General features: G+C 48.8%; 1 protein-coding gene across 3 annotated transcripts in view; it reads right to left on the reverse strand.

Moving 5' to 3' along the window:
- The window catches only part of shq1 (SHQ1, H/ACA ribonucleoprotein assembly factor), a 29,141-nt gene that overhangs the window by 13,123 nt on the left and 3,798 nt on the right, over positions 1–12,220 (reverse strand). For 2 of the 3 annotated variants that reach the window (XM_049022608.1, XM_049022607.1), the window contains exons 3-10: positions 12,030–12,099; positions 8,353–8,475; positions 8,054–8,214; positions 7,260–7,372; positions 7,011–7,114; positions 4,083–4,237; positions 2,828–2,881; positions 667–790 (exon numbers count right to left, since the gene is read on the reverse strand). In XM_049022608.1, the coding sequence (XP_048878565.1) occupies positions 667–790; positions 2,828–2,881; positions 4,083–4,237; positions 7,011–7,114; positions 7,260–7,372; positions 8,054–8,214; positions 8,353–8,475; positions 12,030–12,099 (904 nt within the window). The remainder of the gene's footprint in view (positions 1–666; positions 791–2,827; positions 2,882–4,082; positions 4,238–7,010; positions 7,115–7,259; positions 7,373–8,053; positions 8,215–8,352; positions 8,476–12,029; positions 12,100–12,220) is intronic. The other variant, XM_049022609.1, reaches the window with a different exon arrangement.

Consider the following 12,220-nt stretch of genomic DNA (forward strand, 5'->3'; position numbering starts at 1 on the left):
GATGGTTATATCACTGAGGAGCAGGAGGGAGAGGGCCGCCGCATTTAATAAGGTGATAAATGGCCATGGCAAGAACCGCAAAAACATACAAACAAACACAAAAATGAGGCATTTCAGGTTCTGTGAGCCAGAACAGCCTCAAGCTACTAGTATGACTTTCACAAATTTTCCAGCAGAGCATTAATACCTGGCAAGTGAGTGCGATACATCAAGCTCATACTTTTTCCATTTATTTGACTTTTGATTTATTATTTCTGGGGAAACCAAACCAAGTTAAACAAGCGAACCGGGACTTGGCGAGTTAACCCCAAGACTTACGAAGCGTCTTAACACTGACGCATCCTCTTTTCTTGGGTCCCATGTTCTATAGCTTACACATGGAGACTTGAGGCCCGGCAGACCTCACACTCTCTTCCGCATCAGCTGACGGCACGACCTCCAAAAGAGAGAGAGCGCTACTCTCTACGAGAGGTGACAGGATCCAATGGAGAAGACACAGAGAGAATGACAGGACGTCAAACAGCTCAGAAAGATATCCACCTGGGTTTCCCTACCTACAGAATTCCACAAAATCACACTGCGACAGGCCTCAACCCATGACCCCCCCCCCCCCCCCCACTACCCTCGGAAATACAAAAGCAACAGTGGTGAAGACGGCCCACCAACCTGACTGGAATATTGAGGCGGCATCATGGATGACTGTGGTGATGAGGTCAAAGTGTCTGAACAGCGGGTAACACAGGCATCTTCGTCCGAAAGACACCAAGACTTCCTGCAGAGTGCTGTAGGTCTGAAAAACATTTAAGGACAGTATATACACACAAACACACCCAGAAACACACTGGCTACAGGACACAGAACCCACACTGAACTGACCCCTCAAACCTATTTAACTGCACAACGATGAAGGTGAAAACGGCCTGCAGTGGGACTCGAGTTCTGAGGAGAACGGAGCCAAACTGCAGGCTCGCTGCTGAAGCTGACCTTCTCAGCCAGCTGGTCCCCCTCTGCCAAAGCACATGCCGGCAAAGCGGCCGCCTAATTGCAGTCATTTATAAGCGAATTACTTCTAACGATTTCCTTTTTATGGAGGGAAAATTCTGATGGAAACCTTAAACACCCCTGGAACCATGTATTTAATAGTCTGTGGTCGTTAAATCACCACATTTGTTCTAGGGCGATTCCCACCTTCAAGCGCCTCAATACCCCCCCCCCCCATTCCACCAACATCAGGAGACAAAGGGATATCCTGGGAAAGTTTGAGAACTTTCTGGTTAAATTCCACCAGCTTAGTAATTGGCAATGAGGCCTCTATGGTCTTTTAGTGTGTACAGTATCCTAAACTCTGACAGGATGGTGACTCCCCCGCTGTAGAGAGGGGCTTATTATGGTCTGTGCCAGTAGCACCATCATTACAGTTCGGCCGCTGCCTCTTATATTGGTAGGAGCGACTACAATGATAGGGGCGGGGGGCAGTGCGTTACGAGTGCAATACATCTAATAAGACATCGCAAGACGCTCTGCGAGGAGGAGATGGGCTGGGAACGCTCTCCCGTTTCTAGGTGTAAGGTGAGACGCCCAGAGCTCCCCACAGCCCCTCTGGGGTCAAAGCTGAACTGAACCCAACCCCCACCTCCCCATCTGCCAGCCAGGTGAAGACCCACACCTGTGCCGCCTTTGAGGAAGCTTGTCTTATTACTATTCAACTGCTGGGGACGGCTTTGTGATTCTTACTGTGCTGGCCTACAGGGGAAGCTAGGCCATTAGACAGCATCAAACCACAATGGGAGTTCAGTGGATGAGAGAATGACATGCAAGAATTCAATGGCTGAAGAATGTGTGGAAATGTGGCAGCAATAAAACAGGTGATTTGGTTTCATATGTCCCAAAAAAAAAAAAAAGAGCCCAGTAGTGTCTCTAAGGTTAGGAGCGACTGCAGAGAGGACGGTGCAATTAGGGCACGCTGAGCTGGTGGTAGGGGGCGGTCCCTGACAGGGTTGGGGGGGAATTAGGACTGAACACTAGGCATCCTTGAGAGAGCAGAACTACCGCTCTACATGTTCATAAAAAAAATAAATAACACATCCGAAACGTTCAAACCCCAGGGGGCTCATTTACTGCTTCACAGCAGTAATGATATCTTGTCTCCCATGCCCGTGCGTCGCATAGTCTGTAGCTTTTACACGCTAAGAGCCTCCAACTGCGCTCTGAATGGTAAGAGACTTCAGACAGCAGCGAAACACGCTTGGCTGGGATGGGGGGAGAATCTCAGGCCAAAGGGCACACTAGTGAATGGCTGTAGCTCAAAGGGAAAGCGATCACTTGAGATCAACACTGGAGATCAATACATCTAACACCGGAGATCAACACCTGAGATCAACACCGAAGAGCCGGAGTGAATGGTAAGATACTTGAGACAGCAGCTAGCGACTGGCTGTAGCTCAAAGGGAAAGCGATCACTTGAGAGCAACACCGGAGAGCAACACCGGAGAGCAACACCAGAGGAGCTGTGACCGACATCAGATTCAACATTGCCTGTCCTTGTATTTAAGATGCCCTCAAAGCAAATGGCACCCTCTGCCTTGCACAGAAGATGGATTAACTCAGGGTACTAAAGAGCATTTAGGCTAAACAACTGCTTGAAGCCTTGGATGCAGAGAGTAGGGCTCTTGCACTAAACGGAGTCACCGTATTACAGGAACATTCAGCCCAGTCATACTGTTGTACCTGCAGTCAATGCATCAAGGCCACCTCTCAACAAAACACTCCTTTCCCCCAGACCTCCGCCCCCACCAGGTGGGGGAGGGGGGGGGCTCATGTTACATACCTCAAGCCAGCAGAGGGTCCCGCTGACCTTCCTGATGTTCCAAGCTGATTCCACCTGTGAAAACACACAATCACTGGGGTCGATAATGTTGGCGTTCTTTTTAAAGTATGACAAAGTGCAGCCCATTTAACAAAACTTGAAGGGTCACATGAAATCGATTCAGACAGAGAGCAAAGAGTAGTGTCCTGAATACCACAGGCAGAGGTGGGTAATTTAGATCCAGAGTGTAAAAGTCAAGACCAAGATTTTGTTTCAATCAAACAGCTGGGTCACAGTCACAGAGTACTCAGCTGGTTGGTTGAAACAATATCTTGGTTTTGGATTTCTACTCTCTGACTACCAACTTCTGACTACAACACCTGTGGTTGGGGGGAGGGAGGTCAGAGTCACAGAACTATCATGGAAACACAACAGAATTACGACAGACCGTCTTTAGTGCTTGTAATTACATCTGCGATGCCCTCATCAAAAGCCAATCACATAATGTTTTTAAATATGATGGAATTTCTTTCAAGTAATGGGTATGAGACCGGCAATCTCAGGCTGCTTTGATCACCAGTGAGTGGAGTGGAGATCCCCGCAGAGTCTGGCCCTCATAACCACTCTGTGATGTCAGCAGTCACACTCACTCACACAGCAGCTGCAGTACTGTGACATGAGCAACTCTGGTCCTGCATGTCTACTAGAGCCCCTTTCCCCTGCCCCAAGGTTCCTGGATCCCGGTCTGATGTTGAAATATCGATATCACATGAGTGAGGACAAGGAAACGCTGATTTGGTTAATCCACTGACATATAAAAGGCAGAGTAAATAACATGAAATCAGAAATGTCATATCAAAAGGAGCAGGTTAGGCCTCTGTTCCCATGACTGGAAGGTCACTGGTTCAAATCCCACGACCTGCAGAATGATGCTGTTGTTGGGCCCGTAAATAAGGCCCTTAACCCCAATAGCTCCAAGAGTGCTGGACACAAGATGACCCTGCCCTGAGACACCCCCTACCTCCACCCCCAAATTTATTCCCACCTGTCTGTCTACCTCATGGAGATCAAGATATGCGAAAAGACTCTCCCCACGTGCAGGAATAAACCAGTACTATTACATCCTCTGGAAGTCAAAAAGCTCAGCTCATCTCTTTAGCTTCAGGTAACCAAGAGCCAATAATTAATTAATATATAAACAGCAACATACTGTATGCAGGTTTCATAATGGACACGAAGGGAAGTGTGCAGATGGGATTCATTCTAGAAGACTCACGCAGTGCTCTCCCTCAGTGATGCGCGTGTCATACGCATATGCCAGGATGATGTCCACCAGGCCCAGCCAAACATGCTGCAGCGTCTTCTTGTCCAGCAGGTATGAGCGGTTGGTGAACCTCCTCAGTTGGTCCTGCTCCTCATCCGTGAAGATCCCTGGAGTGAGAGGCGCGCCACGTCAGGTTACGGCAATGAGGTCTTCGACAAGCCGACGCTAATCGCTGCCGCCAAGGCCGGGGAGATTCTGCGCTAATTAATTTCACGATTTAATTATGAATCCGATAAGTGAGCGGTGTTTAATTGGGATCACGGCGCTCTGTGGGGTGGGGGGGGGGGGACGCAGCGCAAGGGTTTCATGAGCTATTAGAGAGAGCAGCTAAAACACTGCTGCAAGTCCAAGGCATCTGGACGGAAACTCAATCCATCAGAGTGACAAATTACGTGAGCGACAGGATGTCTCTGATCTTCAGAAGCAGCCACAATGCTAAAGTCGAGAACAATCGAAAGGACAGACAGATGCAGCCGCATTTATTTGTGGGTGGGCGTGGGGAGGGGAGAGGAAGCACCCCCACACTTAAATCCATGGCCTACACCTTATTATGTGAATTTCATCCAATTAAAAAGCTCTGGTCTGGAGTGACTCAATCAGCGTTTTTTTGGCAGAATAACCAACAAGAAACCGCTGCGAATCAAATAACGGGCACAGATGTGCAGCAAGAGCAGAGAAGCAAACAAGTTGGCAATTATTTCATTCCCAGTGGTGGGCTGACGCTGGTTATCTGGTCCCGGGCAGAAGGGTTACCAGCCCCTGGGGTGACAGTATGCTCCAGGGGAGGGACCGGACAGGTCGGAGCAAGACAGACACACCTGACTGGGCTGAAGGAAGGGCGCCCCCTGAGGGCAGCACCCAGTAACATCCCTGTGTGCGCATGTGACCTATTTACAACAGGAATGGTGATGGGAGCTGGGTCACTGTTACGCTGTTACACCTGACAGTGTCAGAGGCTCCAGGACCAGCAGGAGGGAGGCTGAGCACAACGATCCTCCTCAGCTCTTGCTGTCCCTCCTTGCCAGGGGGAGGCAACTCTTCACCACTGATGTTGGATGGACACCCCCGATGTACATGACCACGTGCTGGGGGAGATGCCCCCCCCCCCCAATGTGCATGAACAGGTGCTGGGGGAGACACACCACTAGCAACCTTGTGCGTCTCGGGAGACGGCCCCGACGTGCACGGCTCTGCGCCCCCGAGGTTCATGGTGGAAAACGCAGCAGGCAGTAGCTTGAGAAAGACCCTCTTTTGTGGGCGGCGGGGGGTTGCCTGTTTAACAGCATGTGCTGTGAATGAGGGAGGCTGGGGGGGGCAGCAGCAAAGCTTCAGGGGGGATTTCTGAGTGAGCAGTGATACCTTAATAAATCAGATTTGCATTGATTGTAACACGAAAAGCGACAGAATCTTGAACCTATCAGACAAAGGGATTCCTTTCACTGCCAGGGCCTTGTGGGCTCGCGGGCTGGGAGGTGGGGGTAGGAAGCTGTATCATTTACTGAGCAGGGGCTGGCCCCTACCTTCCTCCCCCCTTCATGTACACTTCTGACCTTTGACCTCTCCAGCAAGGCCCCTAAGGATTAATGATCATCTTTTCCTTTGCTCACAACTGAGCAGGATATCTCTCTCTCTCTCTCTCTCTCTACTTGAAGATGAACGTTGCCTCTTATACGAGAGGAAAAACTACACTTTGATTCCCCGGCACTCGACCTGCACGTGTGTTCCCTCCTCCCGCCGGCTACCGGTCATCTGCTCAGAATCCCGTCCCTGATGAAAGCCTCCCACCGTCTGATTGCGAGCCTGACGCCCGACCTCCGTCTCGCGCAGGAGCTCCACGTCACACAGAGATCCTCCCTTCGGACATCAAACACCCACGCGGTCATGGGTCACACCCGTGATGTTTCATCTGCGGCCGAGCAGCTACACGAAAAAATTAGCAGCCCTTTTGATCCAAAATGGCAGCCCGCAGATGGTGTCCCGTGACGCCATGCTGTGGCTCCGGGGCATCCGGAGGGACATGGGGTCGACCTTCTCTGTCACTGTGATGCAGGACACCAGCAGTACCGCCAAGAGGGAGTGAAGCCTGGGAGAAAGGCAGGCGCCGTGCAGAAGTTTCAGCTGTTAACTTGAGAAGCACGACCATCTGTCAGCTCAGCCACTGGGACGGCAAGTTCATGCCATCCACCCTGAGGGGATCTTTTTTGTCTGGGGGGGGGGGGTTGGGGGTGAAATAATAATCAAGGAACCCCCTTATGTGGTTGATCTTAGCCCAGAGTACCAGTGGGATTATCACATGACCACAGGGCTTCTCTAGGACAAGGCCGGGTAAACCCTCATTGGGGAGATGAAAAACAAACAGAAAAACCGCACCGTTAACAACATTGATTTCAGATACTATCATTAGATGAAGACACAGAAAGATAGAGGGAGGCCTGGAATAAGCAGCGAGAGAGGAAATTCAGCGACCTAATGGTGGAAAAACAAGTTTTAATATCATAACATAAACGTGAAGACTGGGGCGATATTTTAATAAGCTCACCCTAGCTGAACTCTTGAAAATAAACCAGAACAATGTTTTTAGCAATAACCTGCCACCTGCTGGTCCAAAGCTGCCACTACATGACATGAAAAAGAAATTACTTCATGTAACACAATTTGCAGCAATAAATGTTTGTGCCACAAATGCTGCTGGTTTAAGGGTCCACGCCTCTGGAATAAACAGAAAATTTGGAAGACAGAAGACCTGCACTATGATCGTTATTATTAATAACTATTACAATAACAACATGTCTTAGGATTAGGAATGAAAGCATCATCTTTGCAGTAGCAAGAAGAGATTTACCACAGTAGCCAGCGGGGACGGACATGAGGTACACTCACCTGCTTGGCTGTGCTCCGCCTGCGCTCCACCTTGGCCACACTTGCTCCACCATGGGCAAAACTTAACCAGCTTCCCGATTTCCTCATTTTCAAATAGGTCGACGCTGAGGACAGGCAGTGCGAGGATGACAAAAGGAACAAGAGTGACGTTTAGCCACAGGTCTTCTAGCCAGCCTGCGATACTGACACGGGCGAGCAGGCAGCGATGCGTCTCCCAGAGCCGGGTAACTGACTGCCGGTCGGACTCACAGGTAATGGTCCGGGCAGAAAAAGGTGTCTTCAGCAGCGAGCCGATTCTCCCGCCTCTCCGTGGCCGTGCTGGCATCCGGGTTCTTCACGTCGACGATGTCGCCGAGCTCCTCCTAGATGGGTGGGAGGGGGGACAGTGGCCTAAGGAAGCTGCAAATGTTCGGGGGTGGGGCACGTCAGCCTGGAACCATCTCCTCCCCACCAGCTGAGCGGTGAGACCCAAAAACAAGATGGTCATAGCAAATTAAAAAAAAAAATGCAAGGTCAGTCCAAACCACCTCGATATTAGGAAGCACATAACATGCACCATGCATGTGAAGCTAAACTGTGTTTGTGCAACGCTGAAAACTGAAGATCTGCAATGTCCTCGTTGTTAACCCTAACCCTCTAACTCCTGAGAGACACGATAAGTAACATGAAGGAATTTAGCGCAAGACAATAATGACTTCTGCAAAAATGCAGAGCGTGTGTCCTTATAATAAAGTTAGATTCCACTGCAATAAACCTGTCTACAGTGTTTACCTCGTCTTAACATCTGCAGCCAATGCAGACACACTTCACACTTTAAACAATCTATTTGCTTAGCGAAAGCCAAGCTGAAAAGCAAATCGACACAGCTTACAAATTTACGCATTAGTCATTCGCACAGCTGGATAATCAGCGACGCGTGTCAGGTTAAACAGCGTACTGAAGGAGTCTATCGGCCACTCAGCTCCCAGGATTTGTGTAAATCTCACCTCAATTGCCTAAGGGGGTTTAAGAACAAGCGCTGAGCCTGGAGCTCCAGGGATTACCTGCAGCCTGGTAAACACTCCGGACCTTTGGTTTCCAAATCCGTATTTCTGGAGGGATCCGAGTTCCTCTTCCGAGCTCTCCACATACACCTCCTGCTCCATCTGCCAGTCAAAGTCTTCATCCTCTTCTTCTTCACCGCCTGCAGCACCTTCACAGGTATCTGAAAAGCATTTCTGCCCATAAAAAATGGATTCTTTGCCCAAATATGTCCTGAAACCTTGCAACAACACAGGACCTCAAGGTGGGCTCATACATTGCTGAATAGACATAAATGCCCACAGCAAGAAATTTTAGGTACCCATCTCTTCCACGAGGGGCTTGGCTGATCTGGAGCCTTTGGGAGCCAGAAGACTAGTCAACATGTCCAGGCCCTCGAAGTGCTCTCCTGGTGACTCCTTGGGGACACGAAGGGTGAAGAGGCCTGAGGAGTAGATGGCATGGAAAATGAAGAGCCAACAGGAGCAGCGGACCGATGGAGCACCACCGGGAGCAGTGGACAGACGGAGCACCGGACCAATGTAGGAGCAGTGGACCAATGGAGGAGCAGCGGACCCATGGAGCGCCGGTGGGAGCAGCGGATCGAAGAAGCACCAGCAGGAGCAGCAGACCCACAGAGGAGCAGTTGACCCACAGAGTGCCGGCAGGAGCAGCAGATACACAGAGGAGTAGTGGACCTACAGAGCGCTGGCAGGAGCAGCAGATTCACAGAGGAGTAGTGGACCTACAGAGCGCTGGCAGGAGCAGCAGATACACAGAGGAGTAGTGGACCTATGGAGGGACCTACAGAGCGCTGGCAGGAGCAGTGGACCTACGGAATGTCGAATGGGGCGGCGGACTTTGAGATTTATGACATCACCATATCACCAACATTCTGAGGGAAGAGTCATTGTTGCAGGGTCCACAAATCCAAACTATGATGCCATTTGATACACCAACACACTGGATGGTTGCTACACTCCAATTAAGGCAGCCTACCAGTTTTTATAATGCCTTTCAACTAGAAAACAAAGATCCCCAGCTGAACACACTGACTTCTCTCTCTCAGAGAGGGAGGATAAATTTTGTGCTGGCTAAGCAGTTAGCCAGTCTCAGGACACATTCTGAAAGCCCATAGCTTCTACTTAAATCTTGGCCAAAAGAAAAACAGAGAGGACAGTTCAAATGACCACCACTTGGTGGCACATACCCTCACTGTCATGGAAGATGGGTAATGGAACATATGAAAGTGATCTCGGGCAGCTTGAATCTGCTTTAACCTTCATACTAATGCCAGTTACATATACTCCGCTCCACTGCAACAAACCAGCGTGTCACATGCAGACAAACAGAAAACACTCCAAAACCATCAAGTCTGTCCATGGTATCAGCTTTTGCAGAGATTATCACCAGCAACAGTGAATCTGCCTACAGAACAGTGATGCTAGGAAAACCTCTACTGCCAGAACGTCAGCAAGGATAAGGAATCGGTCATGGAAGTCGAAGGCTGAACATATTACAACTAACAACATTGGGAGAAGCTCTGAAAGGAGCCAACGGCTAAGTTGTTGATGATGAACCATGATGAATGGACACATCAGACATGATGAAGAGGCTCCACTAACATCTGAGGAAGGTCAAGATGTCGCCAGCAGCCCTTGTCAACTCCTATGGAAGCACGATGGCATCCCTCCTCACTGGATGCTTCACACTGTTGTGGTCACCGACCTGAGCTGGGGATGCTAAAAATGTCATGGAAACGCGAACCTCCGCTTCAGGACACGTTCACCACACATAACCTCAAACACAAAAGCCAAATCACAATTCAGGAAGCAACACGTTAACTGGTCGGACTAATTTAAAATGCATGGCGGTGCTCAATGCAAGAATGTACTCCGGATTTCGTTATAATAATAGCAGTGAACTCCCTTTTATAATTATACTGAAGGTGAGGAATTAACTACAATTGAAAATTTGCAAATAATGGGTGAATAAAACAGCAGAAAATGGCTGCGTGTCTGAATTTAATTGTAAGAGAAACATACATACATATTAGCTCTGGCAGAACTGCTAACCGTCCACCTTATGTGTCACGTAATGCAAGGCGAATGCCCCTCCAGTCTATTGTTAATGGGTCCCCATCATGACGGTGGTTAGTTAAAGTAGAGTAGAGCTGAATTCACTGCCTGTGGCGCAGGAGTTCTGGAGGTAAGTTGGCAGTTAGAGTCTCTGTAAAGACTGTACTGCTACATTTATTATATATATACATATATTTTATAAACATAAAAATGTGTTCTCATCCCATTTCTGAGTCTTTCCCTTCATTATGATATATTCACCTGCACACTTTTATCTGAGACAGTGATAAACTAGCCACATTTTAAGCATCTTGCAAATGTTAGGTTCTAGGCTAGATGCTTATCGCTGAAATGAGTCAGGGCATTTATTCAGCTGAAGGGGAGACCTGTGGAGGTTAAGAGGGACCCGAGGACACATCTTCCCCCAGGAAACTGGCATGCACATCAGTCCAGTCCAGCCCAGTCCAGTCTTGGGGTATCGCTGCTCCTCTTCCCGCTCTCTTGCGAAATCATATCCCGGTGAATGGATTTCGTGATGTGAATCTGACTCCATAGCAGCTTACTGGAAAATGCTTTAAAAGTGAGGACTACTCAAAAGCGATTACGATCCTTCTAGCCTGCAACGACTCCAGAAGACAACAGGCTCACTCCCTCATGCATTTTAATAACCTCATGAAATTTTCATGGGCCTGCTGGGGTGTTTACCTTAAAAAAGCGTTTTGCCACTGACTGCCATGAGTGTAAGAGGGTTGGCCGGCCCCACAGGCTGCGTCTAAATGATTTCTAATTACATGCGTAAACGGGGACAGCCATTACTTGAGGTACAGCTAAATTATTTAAATCTGGCATGTCAGAGTATGTTGTATTAGCAAGGCGAGAGGGAGCTGCTCGACGCAATTTAGCAGCGTCTCCATAATCCGAGCATAATGGATGTCATTAATAAGCAACAGTGCGCAACTGAGATTTCATAAACAAGGAAAGCATGCTCCCTTCCTTTTTCAGGCTAATTACAGATATTCGTCGCATTTGTATACAATCATATCATCAGAATTCCGAAAACGTCGAGAACAAAATGTTTTTCCTCCGCAGTGGAAATGCAGACACATTCACGAGAAACAAGCTGCTCTACTGAGAAAGGAGATTTATTCTGACACTCACCAATTAATAGCACTAAATGGGAGACGCATCCGTGTGTAATTTAGTCTGACAAGGTTTTTAGTGAGTGTGAAATATACACCAGGGACCCGGGACCGCAAACGTCGGCTCGTCACCTAACCTGGACACGCAGCCAATCAGCGTAGAGGAACGGGAAGCCATCGCTGCGGTGTCGGGCGACAGGCCGCACCACGCATTTAGGGATTATTTGCGTTTACCAGGTACCCCTAGAAGATCCAAAAGCCCGACCGTCTGCTGGCGGAGCTGCACGTCTTTGGGGAAGCGCATGATTTATTATAATATTACAGAATTTTTTCCTCAAAAACAAAAAACTCCAAGAGACACAGTATAGATTGGAGCATTTGCTCTTTTCTCTCCTGGACCTTTTGTTCTCCTACCATTTAGCAAACGGTACCAAAGCATCAGATCCTTTAACGGTGGAAAAAGGAATGGCTTCTACCTGCAGGCTGTGCAAGAGCCACACACACACAGCCAGAAAAAGAGAGACACACACACAGACTCTGCCCATTTATCTCCAAACGACCATCTGCATTCATTCCGATCTGTCCATTTGCTGGATACCTTGTTGCACTATTATCACACATTCTGATGGACATTTTACACCATGCTGCACTCTCTCCCCTCAAACATTGCTCTGCATTGCTGGTTCAGGCCAAGTGTGGCAAGGCGATCGCAGGGAAAAGCCCATGTTTTCAAACTGCACGCGGTTAAACAGCAACGCCGAAACTGAACTGACATTCCTCACCTTTATCAATATCAAATGAGGCCTTTTCTCTTCCATCCTCTACGATTCTTCCGGGAAGCGTCAATCTGCAGTGAGACGGGTGAGTTAGTCAGGAGTTCTCATCTGCTTTGAGGCTCCAAGGGATGGCGCTGAAGCCTAACCCCCATGCCAATGCATCGCACGCCATTTCCAGCTCATGGCTAGCAGCTCAC

Source organism: Brienomyrus brachyistius, chromosome 8 (assembly GCF_023856365.1).
Source record: "Brienomyrus brachyistius isolate T26 chromosome 8, BBRACH_0.4, whole genome shotgun sequence".
NCBI classification, from domain to species: domain Eukaryota; kingdom Metazoa; phylum Chordata; class Actinopteri; order Osteoglossiformes; family Mormyridae; genus Brienomyrus; species Brienomyrus brachyistius.